We start from the raw sequence: 23,775 nt of genomic DNA on the forward strand, positions 1-23,775 counted from the left end.
AGAGCTTTAGGAAATGACTGTGCTGATGGCTTCATGGGATGGGCTGGGCCGGGCCTCTCACCAAATTCATACACTGACATCCTAATGCCCAGGTACCTAAGCATGAGACTGCATTTGGACACAGGTCATGGAAGGGGTGATTAAGTTAAAATCAGGTGATTAGGGAGGGCCGGTCCTACCAACAGGACTGGCTTCCTTCTAAGCAGGGGGGGTTAGGACACAGAACAGAGGGAGACCACTGAGGACACAGGAGAAGACGGTGGTCTACACGCCAGAGAGAGAGGCTTCCGGAGAGACCAGCCCGGCCCACACCTTCATTCTGGCCTTCCAGCCTCCAAACTGTGAGAAAAGTCACTTCTGGCGTTTAAGCCACGGTAGGTGGCACTTGGTTATGGCAGCCCCAGCAAACCAATATAGTTAAATGTGGCTTGATTCCAGGTAAAGATCTTCTTCTTCTTCCAAGTACTTCCTAAAATGTTTCAGAGTTGACTTAACAACACTGGCTCCAGCGGCATGAACACCCTCTGCTGAAGCCTGGTCTCTCCTCTCACTCAGTGGTTCCCTTTTAACGCGGCTTGACAAAGGAAAGGGAGCAGGAGGGGACACCTTTAGCTTCGTGATGCTGAAGAAAGGCCAATTGCAGGACTTTCCCTCCACAGCCTGGACCACCGTGAACTGCAGAGCCCACCGGCTCAGCTCCTGGCCACCCCTCTGCACGCCGCCCGGCGCACACCTGCCTGCAGGGAGGGTCTGGTCCGACTGCACGCTGCAGGCCGGGCCCTTCAAACGCCGGGGCAGCCAGCTGAACGCCCCGATATTCTGGCGCTCTGAGGAAGAGCCACAGGGGAGGATCTAAACACAGCTCCGGAGGGCGGGAAGAGGGGCAGGAGGGCACGGGAAGCTGCCTGCTGTGCAGGTCTGCTCGTGGCTCTGCTTGCCCGGGCGTGGGGTCTGCTGGTTCAGCACAGGCCAGGGGAGAGGAGGCAGGAGCGGGCCCCCTGATGTCCAGGGCACAGAGACGTGTGGCACAGGGTACAGGTGGTGGCGGCGGTGGCCTTCTCAAGACAGGCAGGAGCCGGAACATAGAGCAAAAAGATGGGCGGGACGTGGGAACCAGAGACGGACACGCTGTAGACAGGACTCGCTCTCTTCTCCGTTGCTCTCCTCTCCTCTCTCTCCCAGAGGCAGGGGCTGCGGCCTGGGTGGGCCTCACAGGGGCCCTTGGAGGTGGGCTGCAACCCTCAGGCTGGGACCGCAGTCCTAGAAGCAGCCCAGCAGGAAAAGGCTGAAGCTCAGACAAGAATCTGAGAATAGAGGCCAGGAGCCCTTGAGCCTGGTCACCAGACCCGGGACACAAAAGCACCCAGCGGACACAGAGCAGAGCTGACTTGCAGCTGGTCACCCGAGCAACCAAGTTAGGGGTTTCCCATTTGCCTGACCTCACGATCAATGCGCGTTTTCTGGAAGAGAGAGCAAACTAAGGAATTAAGGACAAGCGGCACGCTCTGCCCTGTGACAGGCCTGGCCTCACAGCCTGGGTGAGGGGGGTGAATGGAGTGCGTCACCCCCTCCCCCCGTGGCACGCCGAGGGACAAAGACAGGACACGTTGACGTTGTGTCCCTAACGTGTCCCAGGGCCGCGAAAAGCACGCCGGCTGTCTGGGCGCCCATGTCTGAGCCAGGACGGCAGGCCCAGCTCAGAAAACAGCCTTCCTTGGGCCGACCCTATCTGTACCAGGTCCCACTCAGGCCTCTGCCCTCTTTGGAAAAAAGAAGAAGAGAGAAGTGAAGACAAAGAAATGGGAGGGGAGAGTTTCAACACTCACCTCTCCCTATAAGTCTCCACTTTCTTACCGCAGGTGGGTACTCAGAAACTCCCCTACTCTTAAGAACCTCGAGAATCCTTCCCTCAGGAATGCAAAGGGCTTCTCGTCCACTGTTTTAAGTAGGGGAGTGGAGCGAGCAGACACACTGTATAGGGCTGAACAGGAACAGTGATCCGGGGTGTAACCGAGCCTCAGGAAGGTAGAAGCGGACAGGAGAAATTCACACATATCCAGTGGAGTCAGCCACAGGACCCTCCTCCCGAGAAAGAAGAAGGGCCGCACGCACACAGGTGTCCTCTCGGTTAAATGTCACCCAGCGCAAGGGTCTCACCGAGGAAGAGGACAGCTGGAGTCTGGAGAAAGCCGTGCGGGGGCTTCCACAGGGCCCTGCCTCGTCTGAAGGTGCACCCCAAGCACGCTCCCCTCACAGCAGCGAGCTTCGTGCCAAGGTTTTTGCTGGGGGCTGGGCACTTAGGCACTGCCTGCCTAGAAAGTGGGTGCTCAACAGAAACCATGCTGCTCGTGCGGAGTCAGACACAGTGAAGCGCCCTTATCAGGGGTGCTAGGGGACGGAGGGACAGTTCAAGCGCAAAACTCCCCACACCAGCCAACGGCCAACTTCCTGAGCAGACCCGTCTGAAGACAGCAGCCCTGGGGGCTTGCTGTTAACTCTTTCCTGCAGTGGTTTGTAAATGAGGCAGAGACACTGAAGGCAGAGTAAGAGATGGTTAGAGAGCCTGCCAACCTGAAAGCTACGTTACTTAACTGTCACACATTCTGTAATCTTGACAACAGCAACCTTACGGTAAGAGACAAAGCTACCGACAACACAGCTGCAGTTACAGGAGCTCTGTGTGGTGGGCAAAGAAGGCTGAAGCAGGAGCGCTGAGCTGAAAGTGCATCCTTCAGTGAGTGAGTGGGGAAACGTGCTCCCCTTGCCAGAGCCCCAGGACACCCTCCTGCAAGATCATCCAATTCGCTGCACCCCCTTCTCCGAGTCCAGTGAGCAAATTCTGACAGCAGTCTTGGTCCTCCTCCTGGGAAGAGAACGCCAGCTGCAGATCTGACTTCATGAACCAGATCTGTGGTCCACCATCAGGCTCACGAAATGACAACAGGGGTCGTTCATTAGGCACCTAAGTCTACACGAGGCATTCTGTGGATCCTCCCACCTCTCTCATCAAGTATTTTGTATTTTTCAGGAAAAAACAGAGCACTAGACTGGTGAACTGAGCTGCCCAGAGTCACACTACTGGAAGTGAATGATATAGGATTAAAATTCAGGTGGTCTTATCTCTACAACCCATATTTTTTCCGTTCGATTACACTCCTTCTCTGACTGAAAAGGAGGCTGGCATCAGTTTCCCAAGACCTGCTCCCTCTGTGAGTCTGCGAATCTACAGGAGTCGAGGAAGACCCAGGTCACTCTGCCCAAGTGCTGCCTGCGACAGCCTTTTAGCTTCTCCCGTCCCCAGAGCCACAAAACCACCCCCAACCGCTCTTCTGCTGTTGGACAAGGTTCTCGCCACCCTCCAGGAAGCCGGGGAAGAGTCGTGTCGCCCCGTCATCCTCACACCAGGTGGCGAAGGAAAGCGGTCCTTCCCTGCGCATCTACGTGGTCCAAGCACCTTCTCCTCGAGCTCATCTAACGCTCAAGAACTTCGTGTCACAGATGAGGACACCAGAGGCTCCGAGTTTTGAGGTCACCTGATCACCCCACAGTGACGGTGCAAGGACCCTCCATTCGGAAGGCTGCGTCTCCGCCACTGTCGCAGGCGCCCTCGGGGCTTCGCTTCACCGTCCTCCCAAGATAAGGAGCCCCCGGGCTGAGCTCTGCGGTCCAACGCCCTCTGCTCAGCCGGTCTAACGCCTCCTCTTGCCTCAGAGAAAAACAACGCGCAGCGGGTCCGCGTCTCAGTGACGCTGCTGCGCCCGCCCTTCACCGCCGAGGGCAGCGCGCCGAGAAGCGCCCCTGCCCCGCGGGCGGCATCGCCCCAAGGTCAGGCAGCGTCGCGGCGAGGCAGGGAGCCGCCCGCCGGGGTCCCCAGGCAGCTCCGCGCCTCAGCCCGCCCGGGTGTCCGGGCCCCGCCCGCCACACGGGCCTCGCGGTCCCCGACCCCGCCAGCCGATGCCCCGGCCCTCGGCCCCTCGCCGCGCCGGCGTCTCCGGCCGCCGGGACCCCCGCGGCCTCCCTCAGCCCTCCGCCCCGCCTCCCGCGCCGCGGGCCCCTCCTCCTGTCAGCCCGCGCCCCGCAGCCAAGCTACCTTCTCCAGAGATGCCGGTCTCTGCACAGCCAGGGAGCGGGCCAGCGATAAGACGGTGTTGAAGTAGAAACCCCGGGAGGCGCCACCGCCGGCGCCCGAGCCGAAGCTGCCGCCGCCGCCGCCGCCGCCGCCGCCGCCGCCCCGGGCCGCGGCCGCCGCCATCATCGCGAAGCGGCGCCGCCCGCCGGCTTCCCGCACTCGGCCCGCGAGCGCCGGGGCGCACGGCGCAGGCGCGGCCGCATCCGGCTGCCCCGCCACGTGACCTCTCGGTGGCCGACGCCGCGGGGCGTGGCCTCGGGCGGACCCACCGCCGCGGGGGGAGCCAGGAGCCGCGCGGCCGGCTGCTGCGCGGCGCGCGATGGGCGCGAACCCCCCCGCCGCGGGGCACGATGGTCGGTTCCGGGGGCGGGGCCTCCGCGCGCCGCAGGCGGAAGCAGCTCGCGCGGCGCCTGAGGCTGGCTGACGGGCGCTGCTTCAGGCCTTCGGCGCGGCGGCGGCGGCGGCGGCGGCGGCGGCAGCTTCGTCCCCGCGACCCGAGCACTCACCTCGCCTCGACCGCACCAGACTCCTCCCGCCCGTCCCGGGCCGAGCGCCGGCGCCATGTCAGCCTACCCCCGGAGCTACAACCCGTTCGACGAGGACGCGGAGGACGAGGACGCCCGGCCGGCGCCGTGGTCGGACAGCCGCGACCTCGCGGACGGGCCCGGCGCGCCCGCCGACCGGCAGCAGGCCCTGCGGCAGGAGGTGCTGCGCCGGGCGGAGGCCACGGCCGCCAGCACCGGCAGGTCCCTGTCGCTCATGTACGAGTCCGAGAGGATCGGAGTCGTCTCCGCCGAGGTGAGTGCGCGGTCGCCGGGATCCGGGCGGGGGCGGGGCTCGCCCGACCAGCCAGGACGGGTCGTGAGGTCTTGGGGACTGGACGGTCGGTAACTGTCGGTCAGCGACCGTAAGAAACGCCGTCTTCACGCCCGAAGGGGCAGTTGCTCCCGGCGATCTCCGGAGTTCAGTCCGCCGGAGTGGTGGTGTTTTTTTCTACTTGTCGTCGAGAGGCCTGTCCACTCTGTCCGGCTCGGGTAAGTAGAGACTCTGGACAGCAGAGCCCGGGTTAGGGACGTGGAGGATCTGTTCCTTTTACACGTTTCTTGGGCAGAAGCCGGGGCCCGGGGGCTTCAGCCCTTCCGCCTGTGCCTGTGGTGTCAAGCATCCGAGGAGATGGGCCTTTGGGTTCTTTCTGGTACTGAGTGCTCCGAAAGGGGAGCAGAGGGGCCTTGTCTGCCTGGACGCTGCTGAGTGCCCCAGAGTCCCAGTCGGGTCGAGTTTCCAGGCCCTTAGGTTTCCTTGCCCGTCCCAGCCAACATGTCCTAGCCGTACGGGTGCGGTCTGTGACTCTGCCGCACCAGCTCACCGGTCCTCCTCCTCCGCATCCATAGGTGGTTTCAAAGGTGTTAGGACCTTGGGTAAGAGCTGTTGTTTCTTAGCCACCACAGTTCTCACCCCAGCCCACTAATGAAACACTGAGATTGGGCTTTATTTTTAAATGTTAAGAATGTAATAAAATTATTGCTATGTCAGCTAAGAAATAATTAGCCTTAAGCATTTGTAGTTCATTGTCTTCCTCATCACGTTTCTTCATCATTTTCTCTTTTGGCACACTTCCCTCAAGCTGGTCACTTGCAGTCTCTGAGGATTTTGAGGTCCATCCTAGCATTCTCCCACTGCCACTTCCTGTCGCCGTATCCTTCATTGGCCCATCCTGCCTGCCTTTAGCCTCACTAAAGGAATTTATCTAGGGTCTGCTGGATTTCTATGTTGGAATCTAAATAGAAGGTGTTGACTTACATCTGGGAGGATTCCCTGGGGTCTTAGGGCCCAAGTGGAAGGGTCACTTGGTTAAAGGGCCCAGGCCCAAGGATGTCAACAGAGAACTGTTTAAAAAGGCATCTGTGACAACTGAGAACAGGTGAAGTAGGAAGCCAGAGGGACAAGAAGAAGAATACCTGAAGCAGAGGAGACCTTGCAGTCTGGTTTCTATGGCTAAGGTGTAGATAGGAGGAGGAGGAGGAGGAGGAGGAGGAGGAGGAGGAGGAGGAGGAGGGACGTTCCCCAGGAAGAGAGGAGCCAAGCTGCACCCGGCCAGGCCCTGCAGCCACGGCTCCTGAACAGGAAGTGCTGCCTGGGGAGCTTCCAGGAAGGGCCCGGAGGAGGGGCTTGGGACCTGGCACAGTCAGAGGGAAGGTCAGGAGCGCCAGAAACACAGACTGTGGGGACAAGCCCCAGTGCTGCCCCCAGGGTCCTTCTCTCCAACGATGGGGACCATGAGAACGAGAGCGCAGCTCCGCAGGCCGTGAGGCTTGACCTGGCCAAGCCAGGCGTTGCCCAAGAGGCGCCGCAGGATGGCGCCTGGGTGGGTGACAGGCTCTGTCACCTGTTATCACACGCTGACCCTGCCCAGGGCTGAATCAGTCCTCAGTCATCTGCTCTCGGAAGCAGGAATGGTCAGCACCCCCGCGCCCCCCACCCCACCCCATGCTCTCCAAGTGTTCTCAATCTCTCTCATCACTCTTTTATTTTCCTGGGGGGTGAGGTGAGCTCTGTCCCAGCAGATCTAAGTCACCTGACCCACTAACCTCCCGACTCAGATGGGAACCCAGCACGTACCCAGCACTGAGACATGTCACAACAGAACACAATTTTTAAAGGGTTGGGACTTGACTTTTTTAGGTCGGGAAGGTCGTAATTCAGGCCCAGTGTGGCAGCAGCGGGAAAGTCACTCAGGTCGCCTCTCCCAAGGGAGAGCTGCCCTTCTCGTGAGAAACCTGCAGTGGCAGGCGATCGCTGCGGGTCCTGACCCCAGAGGACCGAGGCAAGGTGGGCCGGCCTGAGGAGCACAGTCCAAAACCACAGAGGCGTGTGGGCCACCCGACTCTCTTCTTCACGGGCATGAGTTGTCTCTTCTCTTTTCCTGAGTTTTAGTTTCTGTGACAATAATGCAGTCACAGCCTTCAGAGCAGAGGACACGCGGAAGGCTGTGCAGGCTCCTCCCACCCCAGCTCCCCCGCCCCTAGCCACTTCTGTCCCTTCTCTGTCCCTGTGGAGGGAGTCTGTGTGTGAAGATACACTTACCATCGTTTTCCTTTTTTTTTTTTAATTTTAACTTGAGCAGAAGTATTCTGTATGTTCTAGATGGCTCATTGCTTAGCAGGGTGGAGGGCATTTTCCTAGCAACATGAGACGTTCTGCTTTTCCCACCCTGCCGCTGTGTGAGAAACCCAGACCCGGCAGCGAAGCACGGACGGGGTGCTAACGGCCGAATCGCCAGGGAGTTTCCGAGCGCTCTGTTCTCTGGGCTGCGTCGTGGTCCCCCTGGTGGATGACATCTGCCTCTGCAGCCAGTCCCTTGATGCCGGGCCTTTGCCTGTTTGTGTCCCGTGTAGACAGTCTCTGTGACCCCTTTCACCACCCTGGCCAGGGAGACTGCCTGCCCTGTTCTGGCCACTGACGATTGTGGGGCCCGGGGTCTCATTTCAGGGAGTCCATCAACAAGCTTTGGACCAGGGCCTGGGTGGCCAGCATGGTAGCATCGGAGCTGGGCCGCTGAGAGCATCCCGGCCCAGCCAGCACACCTGCACGCAGCCTCCTGTGGGCCCCTCCCCGACGGTGTCTCTCCACACTCCACAGTCACCAAAGCTCGACTCGGAGAGGTGGGCCCAGGAGGACACCTCTCCAGTCTGGGAACAGAGGCCATCTCGGCCATCTGTCCTGGGGGCTCCATGACTTAAAGGACTCCCTCATCCTCTGGGCAGACCCTCCTGCTCTCCAGGCGAGGGCGATCCTAAGCAGAGGCTCCCCTCCAAGGCAGCCTGGGCTGGTTGTGATGCGGCCAGAGTTCTTCGCACAGGCCTGTCCTAAAGCAGAAGCTGATGGAGAGTGGCAGACAGCTGCTCAGGGTGATTCCCAGCTGGTTTCTGACTGTGGAGGAGGAGCTGTGTCTTGCTCAGATTCTGCTCCCACACTTTGCCGGCACAGTGGCCTTCCATGTAATAGGTACTTCCCAAATAGCTGGCAGGTGAGCAGGTGACCCGGCCAGGGGAGGAGAGATGCAGGAAAAAGGATGACCTGAGCTGTGTGGCTCTGGAGGAAGTAGGTCTCTTCTGGATTTATTACTCTCTTGACTTTTTTTTTTTAAATACACTATTGATGGTCTAGTTGAAAAGTTTTAGGATTTGGAAGGGACTTCCCTGGCAGTCCAGTGGTTAAGACTCCTCACTTCCACTGCAGGGGGCACGGGCTTGATCCTTGGTGAGGGAAATAAGATCCCGTGTGCAGCATGCTGCGGCTGAAAGAAAGAAAAGTTCCGGGGTCAAGCTTGCTGGCTCCCTAGCCGTAGGAGGCCCCTTGTGCGGCCAGGTCGTCATTGTCCCGGCAGGTCATACATCACACACCAGCACTGTAGCAGCTGGCCATGTCTGCTCCTCTTCCCTGGAATGTCCACTTGTGGCCACCATGGCGTCCAGGGGGACCTTGCTTTGCTGGGCAGGTGATGCACTGGGGAAGCCGAGGGGCTGTCTGCTCTCCAGAGGCCACGTTGGGGGTCCTGAAGACCACTCTCAGGTTTAACGTTCCCCTGGAAGGACTCACAGAACCCGTGGAGGTGTTATCCTTGCCGCTGTGGTTTGTTACAGTGGAAGGGTGCGGGTCAGCATCACACAGGGGACAGGCTGGTGGGCAGAGTCCCGGAGAGCCAGCACAGGCTCCCCTGGTGCTCTCCCCGAGGAGCTGAGCCCGGCCAGCACTTCCTCGGGGCAACGTGCATCCTCCCCACGGCTCAGCTGCCCACCTAGCCTCTCCAGAGGTTGCACCGTGTGGCTCAAGGCCCCACCGTAACCACGTTGCCTGCACAAACTGTCGGGCTGGCCTGAGGACTCAGGGAGGTCAAGTCACTCTTCAGGGTGGCCCAGGGCACAGGGCCAGACAAGGCCTTCCTGGGGAACACGCGGTGTAGACAGCCAGGCCTGCTGAGCTAGCCACCCGCTGCCCCCCCCATCAGCCCCAGCACCCTGCACACAGCAGGGGGCAGCAGTGTGCTGCCTTTGCCCCGCTGGTTCTCGGCCACCTGACCCCTGCTTCTGCTGGGACAGAGCCCTGAGTCTGTGTGTTCCCTGGTATGCTGGCTGAGGGTTTAGGGAGGGCCTGCCTCTACAGGTGATGGGAGTTGCAGGAGGTGCAACGCCAGGCCTTCTTTTCCTCCCCAGGAGCTCGTGCGCCAGCGCGGGGCCTTGGAGCGCACAGAGAAGATGGTGGACAAGATGGAGCAGGACCTGAAGACCAGCCAGAAGCACATCAACTCCATCAAGAGTGTGTTCGGGGGGCTCGTCAATTACTTCAGGTCCAAACCTGCCGAGACCCCGTCTGCGCAGAATGGCACACTCACCCCCCAGCCCAGTGGCAGGTGAGCAGGTGCCCGGCCGGCTGGTGAGAAGCAACAGAAGGGGGTTTGGTGCAGGTTCAACTGACAGGCGTTGAGACCACTTCTCGTGCCTTTAACGGCCCCGGGGACCCTGAAAATCACTCACCGGGAGGCGTTTGTCCTGAGACACCTTGAAACAAGTGTTCTGCGCTACTCCTGAGAGTGCAGACACGACCGCCGTCCAGTCTGCCTACTGTGCGTGAATTGGGTCCCTGTAAACTCCTGCTCCAGTACTCTTGCCTGGCAAATCCCATGGACGGAGGAGCCTGATGGGCTGCAGTCCACGGGGTCGCTAAGAGTCAGGCACAACTGAGCGACTTCCCTTTCACTTTTCACTTTCCTGCATTGGAGAAGGAAATGGCAACCCACTCCAGTGTTCTTGCCTGGAGAATCCCAGGGACGGGGGAGCCTGGTGGGCTGCTGTCTATGGGGTCGCACAGAGTCGGACACGACTAAAGTGACTTAGCAGCAGCAGCAGCAGCAAACTGCTGCTCCCCATGGTTTGAAAGAGAATGGTCACTCTAACCAGTGCTGAGGTGACTCGCTTCCCAGAATTGTTGCTTTAAAAAGCCTTCACGTCAAATTTTCCCATGCCTGATCCAAGTTGCCTGTTGATTATCACCTTAAAATCACAGATTATCTGCTTCAGGCGTTGGCCAGAGATGTGATATAATTGTGTGTGGGGTTGGCAGACGTATAAGTGTCAGAGCTCAAACACAGAAGAACTGCGTTTCTGCTAAAACCGGTGCTCCGTCCCTCCTGCGTCAGATCATTGGCTCTTATCGTAAGAACAGTCTCGCCATGGTACGGAAAACCCGCACCCTGCCTACTGACCCAGAGCATTTAGGCTGCTGCGCTTACTCTGTCTTCTTAGTTGCCATCAGGACACCCAGGCCACCCTCGTGGCTCAGTGGTAGGTAATCTGCCTGCCAGTGCAGGTGATGCCAGAGACGCAGGTTCGGTCCCCGAGTTGGGAAGATCCTCTGGAGGAGCAAATGGCAGCCCACTCCAGCATTCTTGGCGGGAGAATCCCATGGACAGAGGAACCTGGCAGGCTGCAGTCCACAGGGTCGCAAAGAGTCGGACACAGCTGAGCGACTAGACACCAACAATCAGACCGTTCGTCTGTGGCTTGGTCAGAGGAGGCATTTGCCTTTCTCCCACGGCCGCTGCTGGGAAAACTGCCTCCACCACCACAGGTGGTTCTCCTTTCCTCTGAAAGTTTTCTTTTTCTCTTAACTTTTATCCACAGATTGAAAGACGCCATCAACTCCAGTAAAGAGCAGGAGGCACAGTACCAGGCCAGCCACCCGAACCTCAGGAAGCTCCAGGACTCAGGTTTTCGGGGACTCCTTGGGCTGGGGTGGGGCAGCAGGGCCCAGTGGTTCTCTCGGGGAGCTGGGAGTGGGCATCACTGCGGAGTTGGGCCCCTTCCCCCATGGAGGGAGGGATAAGGAAGTGGGAGCCTGGCCCGAGTAGCTCCCAGCTTTTCCGGCAGGGAAGCGCCTTTGCTGAGTAGGCTGTGACCCCCAGGATGCCCTTGGCCTAATCTCTAGGCCCCTGGAATATTCTGGGCCACGTGGCAAAGGGGACAGTGTGGTCGCCAAGTGGCTGGCCTCTTTGAGGGGGGGAGTTGTCCTGGTTTTCCGACTGGACCCAGTGAAATCATAGAGGCTGTCTGCTCATGGGAAGGGGGCAGAGGAGAGAGTGGCGGCTCTCAGGACTGGCTTCCTGGGGCTGGATGGGGCTAGGAGTCGCCTCCCTTCAAGAGGCTGCAGGAGCCCTGCCCCGCCGATACCTGGGTCTGAGCCCAGGGGGGCCTGGCTTGGACATCCACCATCCAGAACCAAGGATGGCTTGTGGGAGTTTGTTGGGGCGGCTAACGCAGCCCATGAGGCCCAGCCACTGGACGAGCAGTACAGGACGGAAGGTGTTTTGTGTCAGATTGCCCCATTAATATCAAATGACGGGCCCAGAAACGTCCCTTGTCTCAAGAGGAACAGGCCTCCTAGGGGCTTCTATGCACCCCAGAGAGCCAGGCATGTCAGACATAACCAACCTGCAGGGTCTGGCAGAGAAGGGACCAGAGGACGTCTAGGAGGTGAGAGCCTTGGAGGAAGCGGGTGAACACTGCCCCTGAGCAAAGAGACCCCGAGTCTAGTGAGAGCTGGTTGCAGGAGACGGAACCTGAGGGCCAGGGCTTTTCTGCGTGTGCTGGGAAACAGGTTTAGAGAAGGCTTCCTGGGGTCAGACGTGTGTTATTACCGTTTCTCCTCCTGTAGCCTGCACGGGTTTGCACGGTGGCCCTCCACTGTACATCGTTACCTGTACTAAAGCTATTTGCTGAGCTCGAGGGCCAGGGTCTGGCCAGACCACCGTTACCTGGGGGTCTGTGATCTCGGAAGGGCTGCCCCGAGGAAGCATCGCCTTCCCCCACCTTCCACACCCCCACCTGTCTGTCTCAGTGGCCTGGGACCTCACCGCCTTAGGCCTCCCACCGGTTGTCCAGGTTGAGTTTTATGAGGCGACTCTTCAGGGCTGTCCATTAACTGTCCTCCCATGCCTCTTTGTCAACTCAGACTCCATCCCTGGAGGGGCCGGTTCAGCTGTGAGCTCTGAGGCTTACCCGCGGAACCCGCACCTTCGCGCCTGTCACCAGAGGATCGACAGCAACCTCGGTGAGCCCAGGGTGCCGCTGCCTCCACGCTCACCCACCCCGGGCCCTGGGGCCTGCCCCCACCCCACCCCACCCCACCCCACGCCTGCACAGCTCCCAGCCCCTCACCCCCTCCAGGGTCTGCCCGCCTGCCTCCATCCTCACCTCTCGTCTGGGTGGTGACGGCAGCAGGGACAGGGTCTGGGGGCACACCGTGCGGCCTGGGCTCTGCCAGCCACCCCCCCCACCCGGCCCCATGCCAGCCTTCTTCAGTCGCCCCTCTGTCTCTAACTTAGTGACAAGGCTTACGGAGCACCCCACTTCTGTTCCCCTGCTCTTACCTGGTAAAAGAGCGGAGAGCAGCTCTGGGCGTGTCCCCCACTCCTGTATGCGGGCAAACACTTGTACTCCTGTAGGCACACAAACGCACACACCCGCGCACACATGCACACACACACACACACAGTCACAAAACCCAACGAAGGAGCCAGTTGGGTCAGGACTCCGCTCCGCGGTCGGCACAGCGATGTCTGGGGACCCCGGGGCCCTCGTGGCCCCTCCCCGCTCACAGCCAGTGTCTCTGTCCCTCTGCTGACAAAGCCCTTTGTGTACTTGAGGCCGACTGTGACCTTATGGAGGCCTTTCCTCTTAAAGACAAATTGAGATTGCTTTTCTTCACTTTGTGTGACAGAAAGGAAAAGTCTATTACAAAGAGGAGTGAAGCCTGAGGTACGTCTCAGATGTGCCTCCCCACGGCGGACCTCCTGTCTGCAGCTCTGCATCTGTGCTTGACCCAGCGTCAGGTTTAAAGGCAGCTGGAAGTTGTGTGGGCCTGTGTGAATTTCTAGAAGAAATGCCATGTCCGTGTACAGACAGTGGGGGTCGGGAGGAGGGGCTTTTCCATCGACCACTTATTGCTTCTTCACTGCAGCTGTGTGTCTTGGAACCTGTAACTGTTGCCCTGGAACCTGACCATCTCCCAGGAGGAGGGGCTGGTGACCACAGGGGGCATCTGGGGTGCAGGTCCCAACGCCCTGACTTGGCTCAAGCCCACGCATACCCTCCTGTCCTGCAGATGAGCTGTCCGTGGGCCTGGGCCGGCTGAAGGACATTGCGCTGGGAATACAGACGGAGATTGACGAGCAGGACGACATCCTTGACCGCCTCACGAGCAAGGTGGACAAGCTAGACGTCAGCATCACCAGCACCGAGAGGAAGGTGCGGCAGCTCTGAGGCGGAGGCGGACTTCCTGCCCACCGCGGCGAAGAGATTTCAAAGGTCTTCTTTTAAACTGACAAACTTCACTTACTACTTCAAAATGTGATTTAACATGTGTTTGCAGATGTTGTAACAGTGGGTCTCGCGAGATTTTGTTTAAAGGATGTGGGGCCCCCCTCCCCTCAGGACCCTGACCGCAGAGCTATGGGCCGGGCAGCGGGCAGGCCGGCCAGTGTCTCCATGTGCTGTGTGTCCCCCAGGCCGCCCACAGCAGAGCGCCAAGGGCCGCGAGACCCCAGTTTGCAGCGCTCCCCACCATGAGCCCATCGTGGCCCTCTGAGCCCCAGGAGAGGCCAGCGGCAGGTTTGGGGTGGAGGGGGTGGGCGTCCTCACTGTTGCATGGACAGACACCACCTCCTCTCCTCCCAGCCCCCAAACTCAGTAGGCATTTGATTTCAGGAGGAGGAGGGGCTTCAGACCCGCCCCGCTCACTGTGATGCCTGGAAACACACAGGGGGCAGGCGAGCCTGGGAGCAGGCTCAGGAGCAGGTGCGACCCTGGCCCCAGGCTGCGTGGCCGGCCGGGCCCCGGGGCGCACACGGGAGCTCCCCAGGGAGGTGCTCTGCCCTCGGGTCACCCGGACCGGGCCCCCACGCAGCAGTGCTCACCTGGCGCCTGGGGTCCCCGGCCCGTCCAGGATGCCCACCCTCTCTCCTTGGCTGCCGGCCACACACCTTGGCTCGTCGTTTGGTTGTCTGTCCCCAGTTTTGGGACTGGGATCCGCACGTGACAGACCGTGCCTGGAAGCGTTTGGCTTTTTAAAAGCCCAGAGGTCACTCTAACCGCCCCAGCGTGCTCTCACTTCTCATTTTCTTAAAGAAGAAGAAGAAGAATCATTTTAAAGCACTAATTAAAATTGATTTCTGAACTTAAATGATTTTGTGTTGGTACCTCCAACAAAATAATTGAAGGCAGAAGGTCTTTTTAAACACAAATTGTTTAAAATGTTTTGAAGACAGTGGAAGGGACTGATTTTGATGAGACAGTGCAGGTCAGAAGCTTTAAAATCACTGTGCCGTCACCTGGCCCGACACGGCGACATCACCGCTTAGGCTCAGTCGCAGGCTAATTTCAAAGCCCCTTAAAGCACAAAGACAGACCTGGAGGTCTGCCAGGCCGCAGTGTGGCCTCAGCACTTACGCAGCAGTTCCAGTATAAAAGTTCCACCCCTGATGCCCGACCTTCCTAAAAACACTGACCACTTCTGCAGGTGACCACCTCTGCGGGCAGACACAGCTTTCTGTCATGCTGCAGCCGCCTCGTGAGGCTGACCCCTGTCACTGCACCGCTGGGAATGTCCAGGACGCGCGGTGGAAGGCGACCCGATCCACGTCTGCTAACCTCCAGCCCGTCGTGGTCTTTCTCCTGGTAACTGGAAAAAGGAAAAATGTTAAATGTCTGCTTAGCCCACACTGAACCCGTTCAGGGCACCTCCAGCAAAAAGGCTGCTCGGAAGCGTGACTGCAGCACCCGGCACCAGCCCTGGGTCTTCCTCCCCGACGCCTTCCCCCGCGGGTATCGGGGTAACTTCCTGCTCATCGCGCTCAGGTGTGGGCCCTTGGAGGCGAGTCAGCGCACCTGGACCCAAGCTTCTGCGATGGCTCAGTAAACACGCAGAGGCCACTGCCTGCCTCTCGCATCACGGGGTTCCTGACTGTACGGACTCGAGGCAACGCGGCACCTTTGTGAGGCTGCTCTCCCACGCCCCCGCCTCTCACCCCAAGCTGTGGAGGGGAGGTTGGCCTCACTCTTCTGGAAATGTCCCCCCCACCACACACACACACCCCACACGCGCACACACACACACGGCCCATGTGTTTGGTTCTGTTCTCGTTCGAATCCCTTATTCTAAGGCCTGAGCCTTGTGTCTGGCAGGCAGCTGCTCCCACACCCACTGAGGGCCAGTGGCTGCTGCTCCACCAGCCGGCAGAGCCGCTCACACTCCTGGAGTGCAAAGGAGGACCGACCTGAGGGGCCTCCAGAATCCGCACGTGTCGGGACACACGGTGACTAAGGAGAAGAGCCTGCCTCTGGCTGGGCCGGGACCACCGCCTGGCCACGAGGGGTCCGAAAGACAGACCTGGATTTCCACGGTCCATCTGGAAACACGCCGTGCCTTCCCAAGAGCAGCTTTCCTGACTCGAGGCTGGCTCCACGTCACATGTGCTCCGGACTTAGAGGCAAGAGTCCCTCCCGGGGCAGTGTTCTGACCCCGGGTGGGCTGTAGTGGCCTCTGGGCTCTTTTCTGTGTCCTGTGGCCTAGGAGACCCCACTTAGCGTGGACACCACGAGGGAAGTGTGTCTTCACCTCGCGCTCTCTAACTTCTCTGTGAATAACGATTCTAAGCGTGCACGACACTAGCTTAGTGGAAGTCTTAAAGTTCGCCTCCGTGAGCCTTTGCGGAATCATTGACGTTACCGGTGCTGTTACGCGTTTCCCGCTCTGATGAATACAAATGACGAGCGAGGCATTCAAAGCGCACCCGAGCGGGACTCCTGCCCACAGTCAGTGGCAGAGCAGCTCCCGCGCGTCATGCCTTCAATGCAACAAATGACCATAGTCCTTGAAATAAAATGTGATGTTTTTAATCACACTCTGCCTCCTGTGGTGGGGACGGGGTCGGGGGGGGGGTTTCCTGGTGGTCCAGTGGTTAAGAATCTGCCTTCCGGTGCAGGGGACGCAGGTTCCATCCCTGTCGGGGAGCTAAGATCCATACCATGTGGCCAAACATAAAGGGAAAAAGAAAAGTTGCTGAGAGTGTAATCTTAAAAGTTTTCATCAGAAGAAAGAAATGGAGGGTGGAGAGGGGGATAAATTGAGAGAAGGGATTAGAAAAAAGAAAAAAATCGAGGAACTTCCCTAGTGGTCTGGTAGCTAAGACTCTGCTCCCAATGGAGGGGTCCTGGGATCAAATGATCCCTCGTCAGAGATCCCACATGCCGCAAATAAAGATCTCACCTGCTGCAGCGAAGACCAGGTGCAGCCAAATAAGTAAATAAAAAACGAAACTGGATGAAGTGATGGATGTTAACCAGATTTATCATGGTGATTATTTTACAATATATGCATATATCTAAACGTGCTGTCGGAGAAGGCAGTGGCACCCACTCCAGGACTCTTGCCTGGAAAATCCCATGGACGGAGGAGCCTGATGGGCCGCAGTCCATGGGGTCGCTGGGAGTCAGACACAACTGAGCGACTTCACTTTCTCTTTTCACTTTCATGCATTGGAGAAGGAAATGGCAACCCACTCCAGTGTTCTTGCCTGGAGAATCCCAGGGACGGGGGAGCCTGGTGGGCTGACGTCTATGGGGTCGCACAGAGTCGGACACGACTGAGTGACTTAGCGTAGCATAGCGTAGCAAACATGCTGTATACCGGAAACGAGGTTATACGTCAACTATACCTCGGTTTGAAAGCATCAGTTGTTCAGCACTCAGTCTTCTTTATGGTCCAGCTTTTGAACTGTGGTATTGGACAAGAGAGTCCCTTGGACAGCAGGGAGATGGAACCCATCAATCCTGAAGGAAATCAACCCATAGTATCCATCCAATACTCTGGCCATCTGGTGTGAAGAGCCGACTCATTGGAAAAGACCCCGATGCTGAAAAGATTGAAGGCAGGAGAAGGCAGCAGAGGGTGAGCTGGTTGGAAGGCATCACCGACTCAATGGACATGAATCTGAACGAACTCTAGAAGACAGTGAAGGAAGGGGATTCCTGGCATCCTGCAGTCCTGGGGTCACACACAGTAGGAAGTGACTGAGCAACTGAACAACAATACCTTGGTCAAACTCGGGCAGGGGGAGGAAAATCCTCCCACCGCTGAAAGCCCATGCTCTCCCTGCAGGCAGGAAGGCTACTGGAGAAACCAGGTTAAAATCAGAAGCTTCTGTTTCAGAAGCTTTGTTGTCCTCTAGACTGAGCACTGCCAGGCAGGGCTGTGTGTGTTCACCTTTGACCCCGTGACTAGGGTTGCTGTGGCCAGGTAGCCGTCAGCCATAGGATGAAGTCAAAAGCTGAAGGTATCTCAGCCAAGAAAATCAAAGAAGCAAACCCAGTGTCTGGACACCCTGACACCGGGTCTTAGTTGCGGCATGTGAGATCTAGTTCCCAGACCAGGGATCGAACCTGGGCCCTCTGCATCAGGAGCAGGAGTCTTAGCCAGTGGACCACCAGCGAAGTCCCCATCCTGGCTCTTGAGCTGCCTGACTACAGACCTCCTGTCTTGGGGAATGACAGGTACCCTTACTGCTTCCACTATTTTGAATCAGGGTTTCTAATCCTCGAGGCAGAAAGCTGGCCTAGGAAAGATGGTTATACTGTGAGTCCGTGGTGAGTAAACTCTCCTAAGATCACTGAGTCACTCTAGTGCTGCAGGAATGGGCGGATCCGATTGCCTGATCTCAGGAGGGCTGGACCCCAAGCTGAATCATCACTGCAGTTAATGGATTTTGCTCTAAGAGTGGAGAGGATCTTGGGTGATTCCTGAGTTTAAACAAAAACAGTCTTCCACCTTCCCCGGTGGCTCAGTGGTAAAGAGTCCTCCTGCCAATGCAGGCGGAGAAGGCAATGGCACCCCACTCCAGTACTCTTGCCTGGGAAATCCCATGGACGGAGGAGCCTGGTGGGCTGCAGTCCATGGGGTCACTAAGAGTCGGACACGACTGAGCGACTTCACTTTCACTTTTCACTTTAATGCACTGGAGAAGGAAATGGCAGCCCACTCCAGTGTTCTTGCCTGGAGAATCCCAGGAACAGGGGAGCTTGGTGGGCTACTGTCTATGGGGTCGCACAGAGTTGGACATGACTGAAGCGACTTAACAGCAGCAGCAGCAACCAATGCAGGAGACGGGTTCGATCCCTGATATGAGAAGATCCCACAAGTCATGGAGCAGCTAAGCACCACAAATACTGAGCCCGTGCCCTAGAGGCCCTGAGCCAAATGGGCCCATGGGCCCTAGAGCAACCACCACCAAGCCATTTTCTGGCTTCTCAAGAGAAGCCACCTCAATGAGAAGCCCGAGCACTGCAGCTAGAGAAAAAGCCTGCACAGCTACAAAGACCCAGTACAGCCAAAAATGCATTACATTGTTTTAAAGTCTTCATTTTCAGAAGCATGATGTCCGTGTGAGTGCTAAGTCACTCATGTCCAGCTCTCTGCGACCCCATGGGGAACTGCTATTATGATGTGGAGGAACCTGAAATGTGTACAGAGGGTCCTGAGGAGGAAGTGTTGGTGCTTTCCGACTGGCTTTTGAGGTTTTCATTTTGTGTGAGGAAAGGGGAACTCAGGACTGCAATTTTCTGTCTAGCAGTGACATTAAAATGATGTTCCCTGAGGCCTCCTGGCCCTTGCCCTGCCGAGGGCCTGGGTCCGGTCCCCGGTCAGGGAACGAAGAGCCCTATAAGTTGTGTAGCTCGGCTGGTAAAATAGAATGAAATGACAGGGCCAGCAGTGCTTGTGTGTGGGATGTATACTTCGGCAAAGGCATTCTGACAAGAACTAATACTGTTTCGCATCAAAAGGAATGTTAAGCTGCTTTATACACTTCCTGTGCTGTCCAGTTAGAACAAGAAGCAAGATCTCATTCCCACACAGATTTGCATCAGATGTATTTTCTGAGCTGTAACTACAGTTCCAGCAGAATTTTTCAGACCTTGATGCCAAGCGCAATGGAAACTTCCATATTTCAAAATCTAATTGGGCAATTCAGGAGTTCCCATCCAAACTTCAGTTGAAGATGATTAATCTGCAGTGTATTCATAACAAGCTAAAAGGCAAATTTTCAGAGAAGAATCTCGGAGGATTCTACACACACCGTCCCACAGTCTGGCTTCCCCGGTGCCTCCACACGGCAAAGGATCTGCCTGCAGCGCAGGAGACCTGGGTTCAATCCCTGGGTCAGGAAGATTCCCCGGAGAAGGGAATGGGTACTCACTCCAGTGTTCTGGCCTGGAGAACCCCATGGCCAGAGGAGCCTGATGGGCTGCAGTCCACGGGGTCTCGCTGAGCTGGAGCAGACTGAGCGACTCACTCTTTCGCTTTCATCCCACAGTAAATATGCGCCGTTGAAATCGTGCAGGTCGGCAGCACCATCTGGGTTTGAGACATTGTCAAAGACGAAACAGAGCCTAATTACATCTCGCTCGGCACTGGCAGGTCGACATTTCAATGTTGGGGGACACCGATCCCAAATGAATTCCATTATTCTCACTAGTATACTTGGATGATGAAACAGTTATACTCAACTATTATGATATTTTGAACTTCCTTTTAAAATATCGCAGAAAAATTTTCTCATTAGGTGAGAGAATGTTCCAGATTGATAAAAACAGGGGGTGCAGATCCCCTGAGGTGTTAAGATGCTCCCATTTTCCACGATTTTCTACTGGAGCCAGGGAGGAAGAGCAGGAGGCTGGAGCAAGATTACATATTTCTTGATTTTCCTCTTTGTCCTGCAAAGCCTTAAATATTTACTATCTGGAACTTTAGAGGAAAATTTGGGGACGCCCGGTCTAAAGGGTTGCACAGCACTGACCAAGAAGGAACGAGAGGGAATCAGTGTGCCTCTAGGGAACTTCACTGGAGAAGGCAATGGCACCCCACTCCAGCACTCTTGCCTGGACAATCCCATGGATGGAGGAGCCTGGTGGGCTGCAGTCCATGGGGTCGCTAAGAGTCAGACACGACTGAGCGACTTCACTTTCACTTTTCACCTTCATGCATTGGAGAAGGAAATGGCAACCCACTCCAGTGTTCTTGCCTGGAGAATCCCAGGGACAGAGGAGCCTGGTGGGCTATGGGTCTATGGGGTCACACAGAGTCAGACATGACTGAAGTGACTTAGCAGCAGCAGGGAATTTCACTAAAGGCACTCCAGAATGCTCTGAAATCAGGAGAAACAAGACAAGCTGCCTTTCAGCTCAAGTGACAAAAAAGTGGACTTCTAAAAAAATAATTTATTTACCTACGTGGCTGTGTCGAGTCTAAGTTGGCAGCACACGGGATCTGCAGTCTGGTATGCGAACCCTTAGTTGCGGTCCATGGAATCTTAGTTCCCTGACCAGGGATCGATCCTGGGCCCCCTGCATTGGGAGCAAAGAGTCTTAGCCACTGGACCGCCAGGGAAGTCCAAGAAAATGGATATTTTATGAAAGAGGTGGCAGGGCAATTAAAACCAGGTTAGAAAATGCCAGGGGGAAGTATGACCAGACTTTAAGACACTGAAGTGAAGTTGGCCAGTGTTTTCTAGAGGGGTCCACAGAGCTTCCAAATACAGCAGCCAAGCCTCGTGCAGAGATGTCCCCCTGGGAAAGAAGAGATTAGCACGTTGATATTTTAAATAGTGTGTCATGGGAAATTATAATGGGGACGTGGACATTCTTTTGTTAGTATTGAAGTAGCAAACTAACAGGAAGGGGAAAAAGAAGACAACCAATAAGCTCCTCTTTTGTTTTAGGGAGAAAAATTTGGAAATATATGTGAAGCATGGGGGAGTAGTGGTGGAGAACTGCAGGGTGAGAGGGAGAGGAGGGTCTCCAAGGACGAGTCTAACCCAGGCAGTGGCCAAGCAGTGCTCGTGGAGGCCACGCCTGAGGACCAGCGGCCTGATCAAGTCGGCGCGGTGAGCACACCTGCTGCGTCTCCTACACAGTCAGGCCCCTTCTACCTTAGTATCTCTGCCAGCAAAGAATCTAGGGCAGGGAGAAGGGACAGGCACTGCTCTTCCGGGTCCTCAGTAAGACAGCAACCTGGGAAGACCGTCTGGCTGTAGCCATCACTTGCAGGGCTGGACCAGACGGGAGAATCAGAAGTCAGTGGGGTGGGGTGGGGCTTCCCTGGTGACTCAGTGGGTAAAGAATCTGCCTATCAGTGAAGGAGACATGGGTTTGATCCCTGATCTGGTAAGATCCCACAAGCCATGGAGCGGCTGGGCCCGAGCGGCACGACCATTGTGCCCTGCACTCTGGAGCCCTTCCCTGCAACAGGAGGCACCGTGGAGAAGCCTGCACGCCACAACTAGAGAGGAGCCCTGCTTGCCACAACTGTAGAAAACCGTGCAGCCACGAAGACTCCGTACAGAAAAGTAAAACAAATAATTAAAAAAAAAATTCTCTGGAAAAAAAAAATTAAAGAAAATTCTCTGGTGGGGGACTTCACTGGTGGTCCAGCGGCTAAGACTCTGTGCTTCCAGTGCAGGGGGTGCAGGTGTGACTCTCGGTCAGGGAACTAAGACCCTGCATGCTGCCTGGCGAGGCCAAAAAAGAGTTGGCGGTGAGTCCTCAGTACAGAGGCAGCCTCAGGGACAGGAACCCTGGCAAGTTGCTCGAAAAGCCTTGTCAATGCTTTGAGTCTAAGCTGTAATTATCTTAGAAGAGGAGAGTAAGTACACTGCTATCTGGAAACCTGGGGAAGAGCAAGCCAAAGCAGAACCACAGACCTTACGTGGCGGCCCCTTTTAAAGCTTCTTGTCGTTTGTCCGTTGTTTTCCATTTCATTACCTCTTAGTATCTAGGCTGTTTTCTGGGGGAAAAAAATTAAGCTTGTTTCAGCTGTGCTAAGGAAAAATAAGAAATTACTTAATTATTTTTATTGTAAAGAAATCCAAACATACACAAAAGTAGAATAATATAATTAATAGCTCCCCCCGCCACACACATACAAACACTTCACATCTCCAGCTTCAACAATTATCAACAAGGCCATTCTTGGGACTTCCCTGGCAGTCCAGCAGTTAAGACTCCATGCTTCCATCCCTGGTCAGGGAATTCAAATCCCACATGCCCCAGGCTGCAGCTGAAAAAAAAAAGACCATGCTTGTTTCACCATTATCCAGTCCAGACAGTATTCCCCACTGGAGTATTTTGAAGCAACAGAAGAGGTATTTTGATTCATCTTTAAGAGGAATTTTTAAAGATGCGAGCATGGCACTTTTGCAGCAGAATAGTGATGGTATCTGAAATCCAAACTGGGGGACAGATCCACCCTATTCCAAGATCGGCATTCCTTTCCGGTGCTAGAATCTACCTCGGAGGGCCTCAGTTTTCCTATCAGCAAAGCAAGCAAAATGGACTAACTTACAGGCAATAATTGTGTAACACTGAAATGAGCCCTGGACTTCAAAAGACCTCCCTGAGTGCTTCTTGCAAAGTATACAACTTAGGATAACTTCTCTGAGATATAATTTTGTATCTTTGAGATGCTCACTAAACATTTTTTTTGTATTTAATTTTGTATCTATATGTAAACTTATTGTGATAATCAGTTTATGATGTAAGCAAGTCAAACCATTATGCTGTACACCTTAAGCTTATACAGTGCTGTATGTCAATTATATCTCTATAAAACTGAAAGAAAAATAAATATTAGAAAATGAAAAAAATACGACAAGGAATGATACAGTCAACTGGTAAGTCAGGTTAGGATTGGAACCCAAGCCTTCCTCTTCAAACTCTGAGCTATTCAAATTGTGCCTGAAAGTAACACGACTCGAAAGCATTTGGAAGGAAGCTGAAAACCTGCTTTGCTGAGTCACAAAAGGCACTAGACCGTGACAATTCCCCTTGAGTTTACCCCAGAAGGAACATCACCCATCACCCTGCAACAGTGGTCCCCAGCATTCTGGGCGCCAGGGACCCTTCCGTGGAAGACAGTTTTTCCTTGGGGCAGGGGGAGATGGTTTCGGATGATTCAAGCGTGTTCCTTTTACGGCGCACTTTATTTCTGTTATTATTACATCAGCTCCGCCTCGGATCATCAGGCATTCGGTACCGTGTTGGGGACCCCTGCCCTACCTACAATGCAGAACAGGCTCAACCCAGCAATGAGAGTCGGCTGACCAGCAGTCTAGACAAGGGCTCCAATGCCTTTCTGGACAGGCGCTCTCTCCTCTACCGGGTTGCGGGATGGGGGTGGGGGGTTCCTCAACAGGCATTCATTCCACCCAGATCTGAGATCCGCTTAGGGTGGGACGAAGAAGCGCCTGGCCCAGAGCTGAACAAGGCGCACCAAACCCCGCTCCCATTAAACGGACGGTCCAGTGCGGATGGGGGTGCGGCCAGGGGCCGGGGGTTCTGGGGTGGGGTCCTGGGGGGCCAAGGTGGCAGGGCTCCGAAAGGACCCGGGAGCTTCGCCAGACACCAGCTGAGCACCAGCGACGGTCGGCTCCGCCACCCCCTTAACCTGGCCGGCCCGGCAGCGGTCAGCCCGGAGCCGCGCCCGGGGGCGGGACCTGGCCTGCACTCCCCGCTTTGTTCCCAGAGCGGGTTCTAGAAGCACCG

The 23,775-nt window shown here is 56.3% G+C and overlaps 2 protein-coding genes and 1 long non-coding RNA gene across 5 annotated transcripts in view; 1 reads left to right on the forward strand and 2 right to left on the reverse strand.

The window, feature by feature from the left end:
• The window catches only part of PI4KA (phosphatidylinositol 4-kinase alpha), a 59,153-nt gene extending 54,886 nt beyond the window's left edge, over positions 1 to 4,267 (reverse strand). The window contains exon 1 of the mRNA XM_061385598.1: positions 4,091 to 4,267. Within this exon, the coding sequence (XP_061241582.1) occupies positions 4,091 to 4,255 (165 nt within the window). The 5' untranslated portion in view covers positions 4,256 to 4,267. The remainder of the gene's footprint in view (positions 1 to 4,090) is intronic.
• Positions 4,268 to 4,507: 240 nt separating this feature from the next.
• On the forward strand, positions 4,508 to 16,083 carry SNAP29 (synaptosome associated protein 29). 2 transcript variants are annotated; one of them, XM_061385611.1, is made up of 6 exons: positions 4,508 to 4,927; positions 9,343 to 9,539; positions 10,810 to 10,895; positions 12,137 to 12,235; positions 13,289 to 13,491; positions 14,702 to 16,083. In XM_061385611.1, the coding sequence occupies exons 1-5, from the start codon at positions 4,691 to 4,693 to the stop codon at positions 13,444 to 13,446; spliced, it is 777 nt and encodes a 258-aa protein (XP_061241595.1). In that variant the 5' UTR covers positions 4,508 to 4,690; the 3' UTR covers positions 13,447 to 13,491; positions 14,702 to 16,083. The 2 variants fall into 2 exon arrangements, with proteins under 2 accessions (XP_061241595.1, XP_061241594.1); XM_061385610.1 differs by having other exon boundaries at positions 13,289 to 16,083.
• A 26-nt stretch (positions 16,084 to 16,109) lies between these two features.
• Positions 16,110 to 21,628, reverse strand: LOC133229192 (uncharacterized). Of its 2 annotated transcripts, XR_009730505.1 has the most exons (4): positions 20,463 to 21,628; positions 19,434 to 19,591; positions 16,899 to 17,096; positions 16,110 to 16,195 (listed from the first exon to the last, which is right to left on the reverse strand). It is a non-coding gene; the product is annotated as an uncharacterized LOC133229192 (long non-coding RNA). The 2 variants fall into 2 exon arrangements; XR_009730504.1 differs by lacking the exon at positions 20,463 to 21,628 and having other exon boundaries at positions 19,434 to 19,876.
• Positions 21,629 to 23,775: the final 2,147 nt, after the last annotated feature.

The sequence above is a fragment of the Bos javanicus genome, chromosome 17 (assembly GCF_032452875.1).
Source record: "Bos javanicus breed banteng chromosome 17, ARS-OSU_banteng_1.0, whole genome shotgun sequence".
Taxonomy (NCBI): domain Eukaryota; kingdom Metazoa; phylum Chordata; class Mammalia; order Artiodactyla; family Bovidae; genus Bos; species Bos javanicus.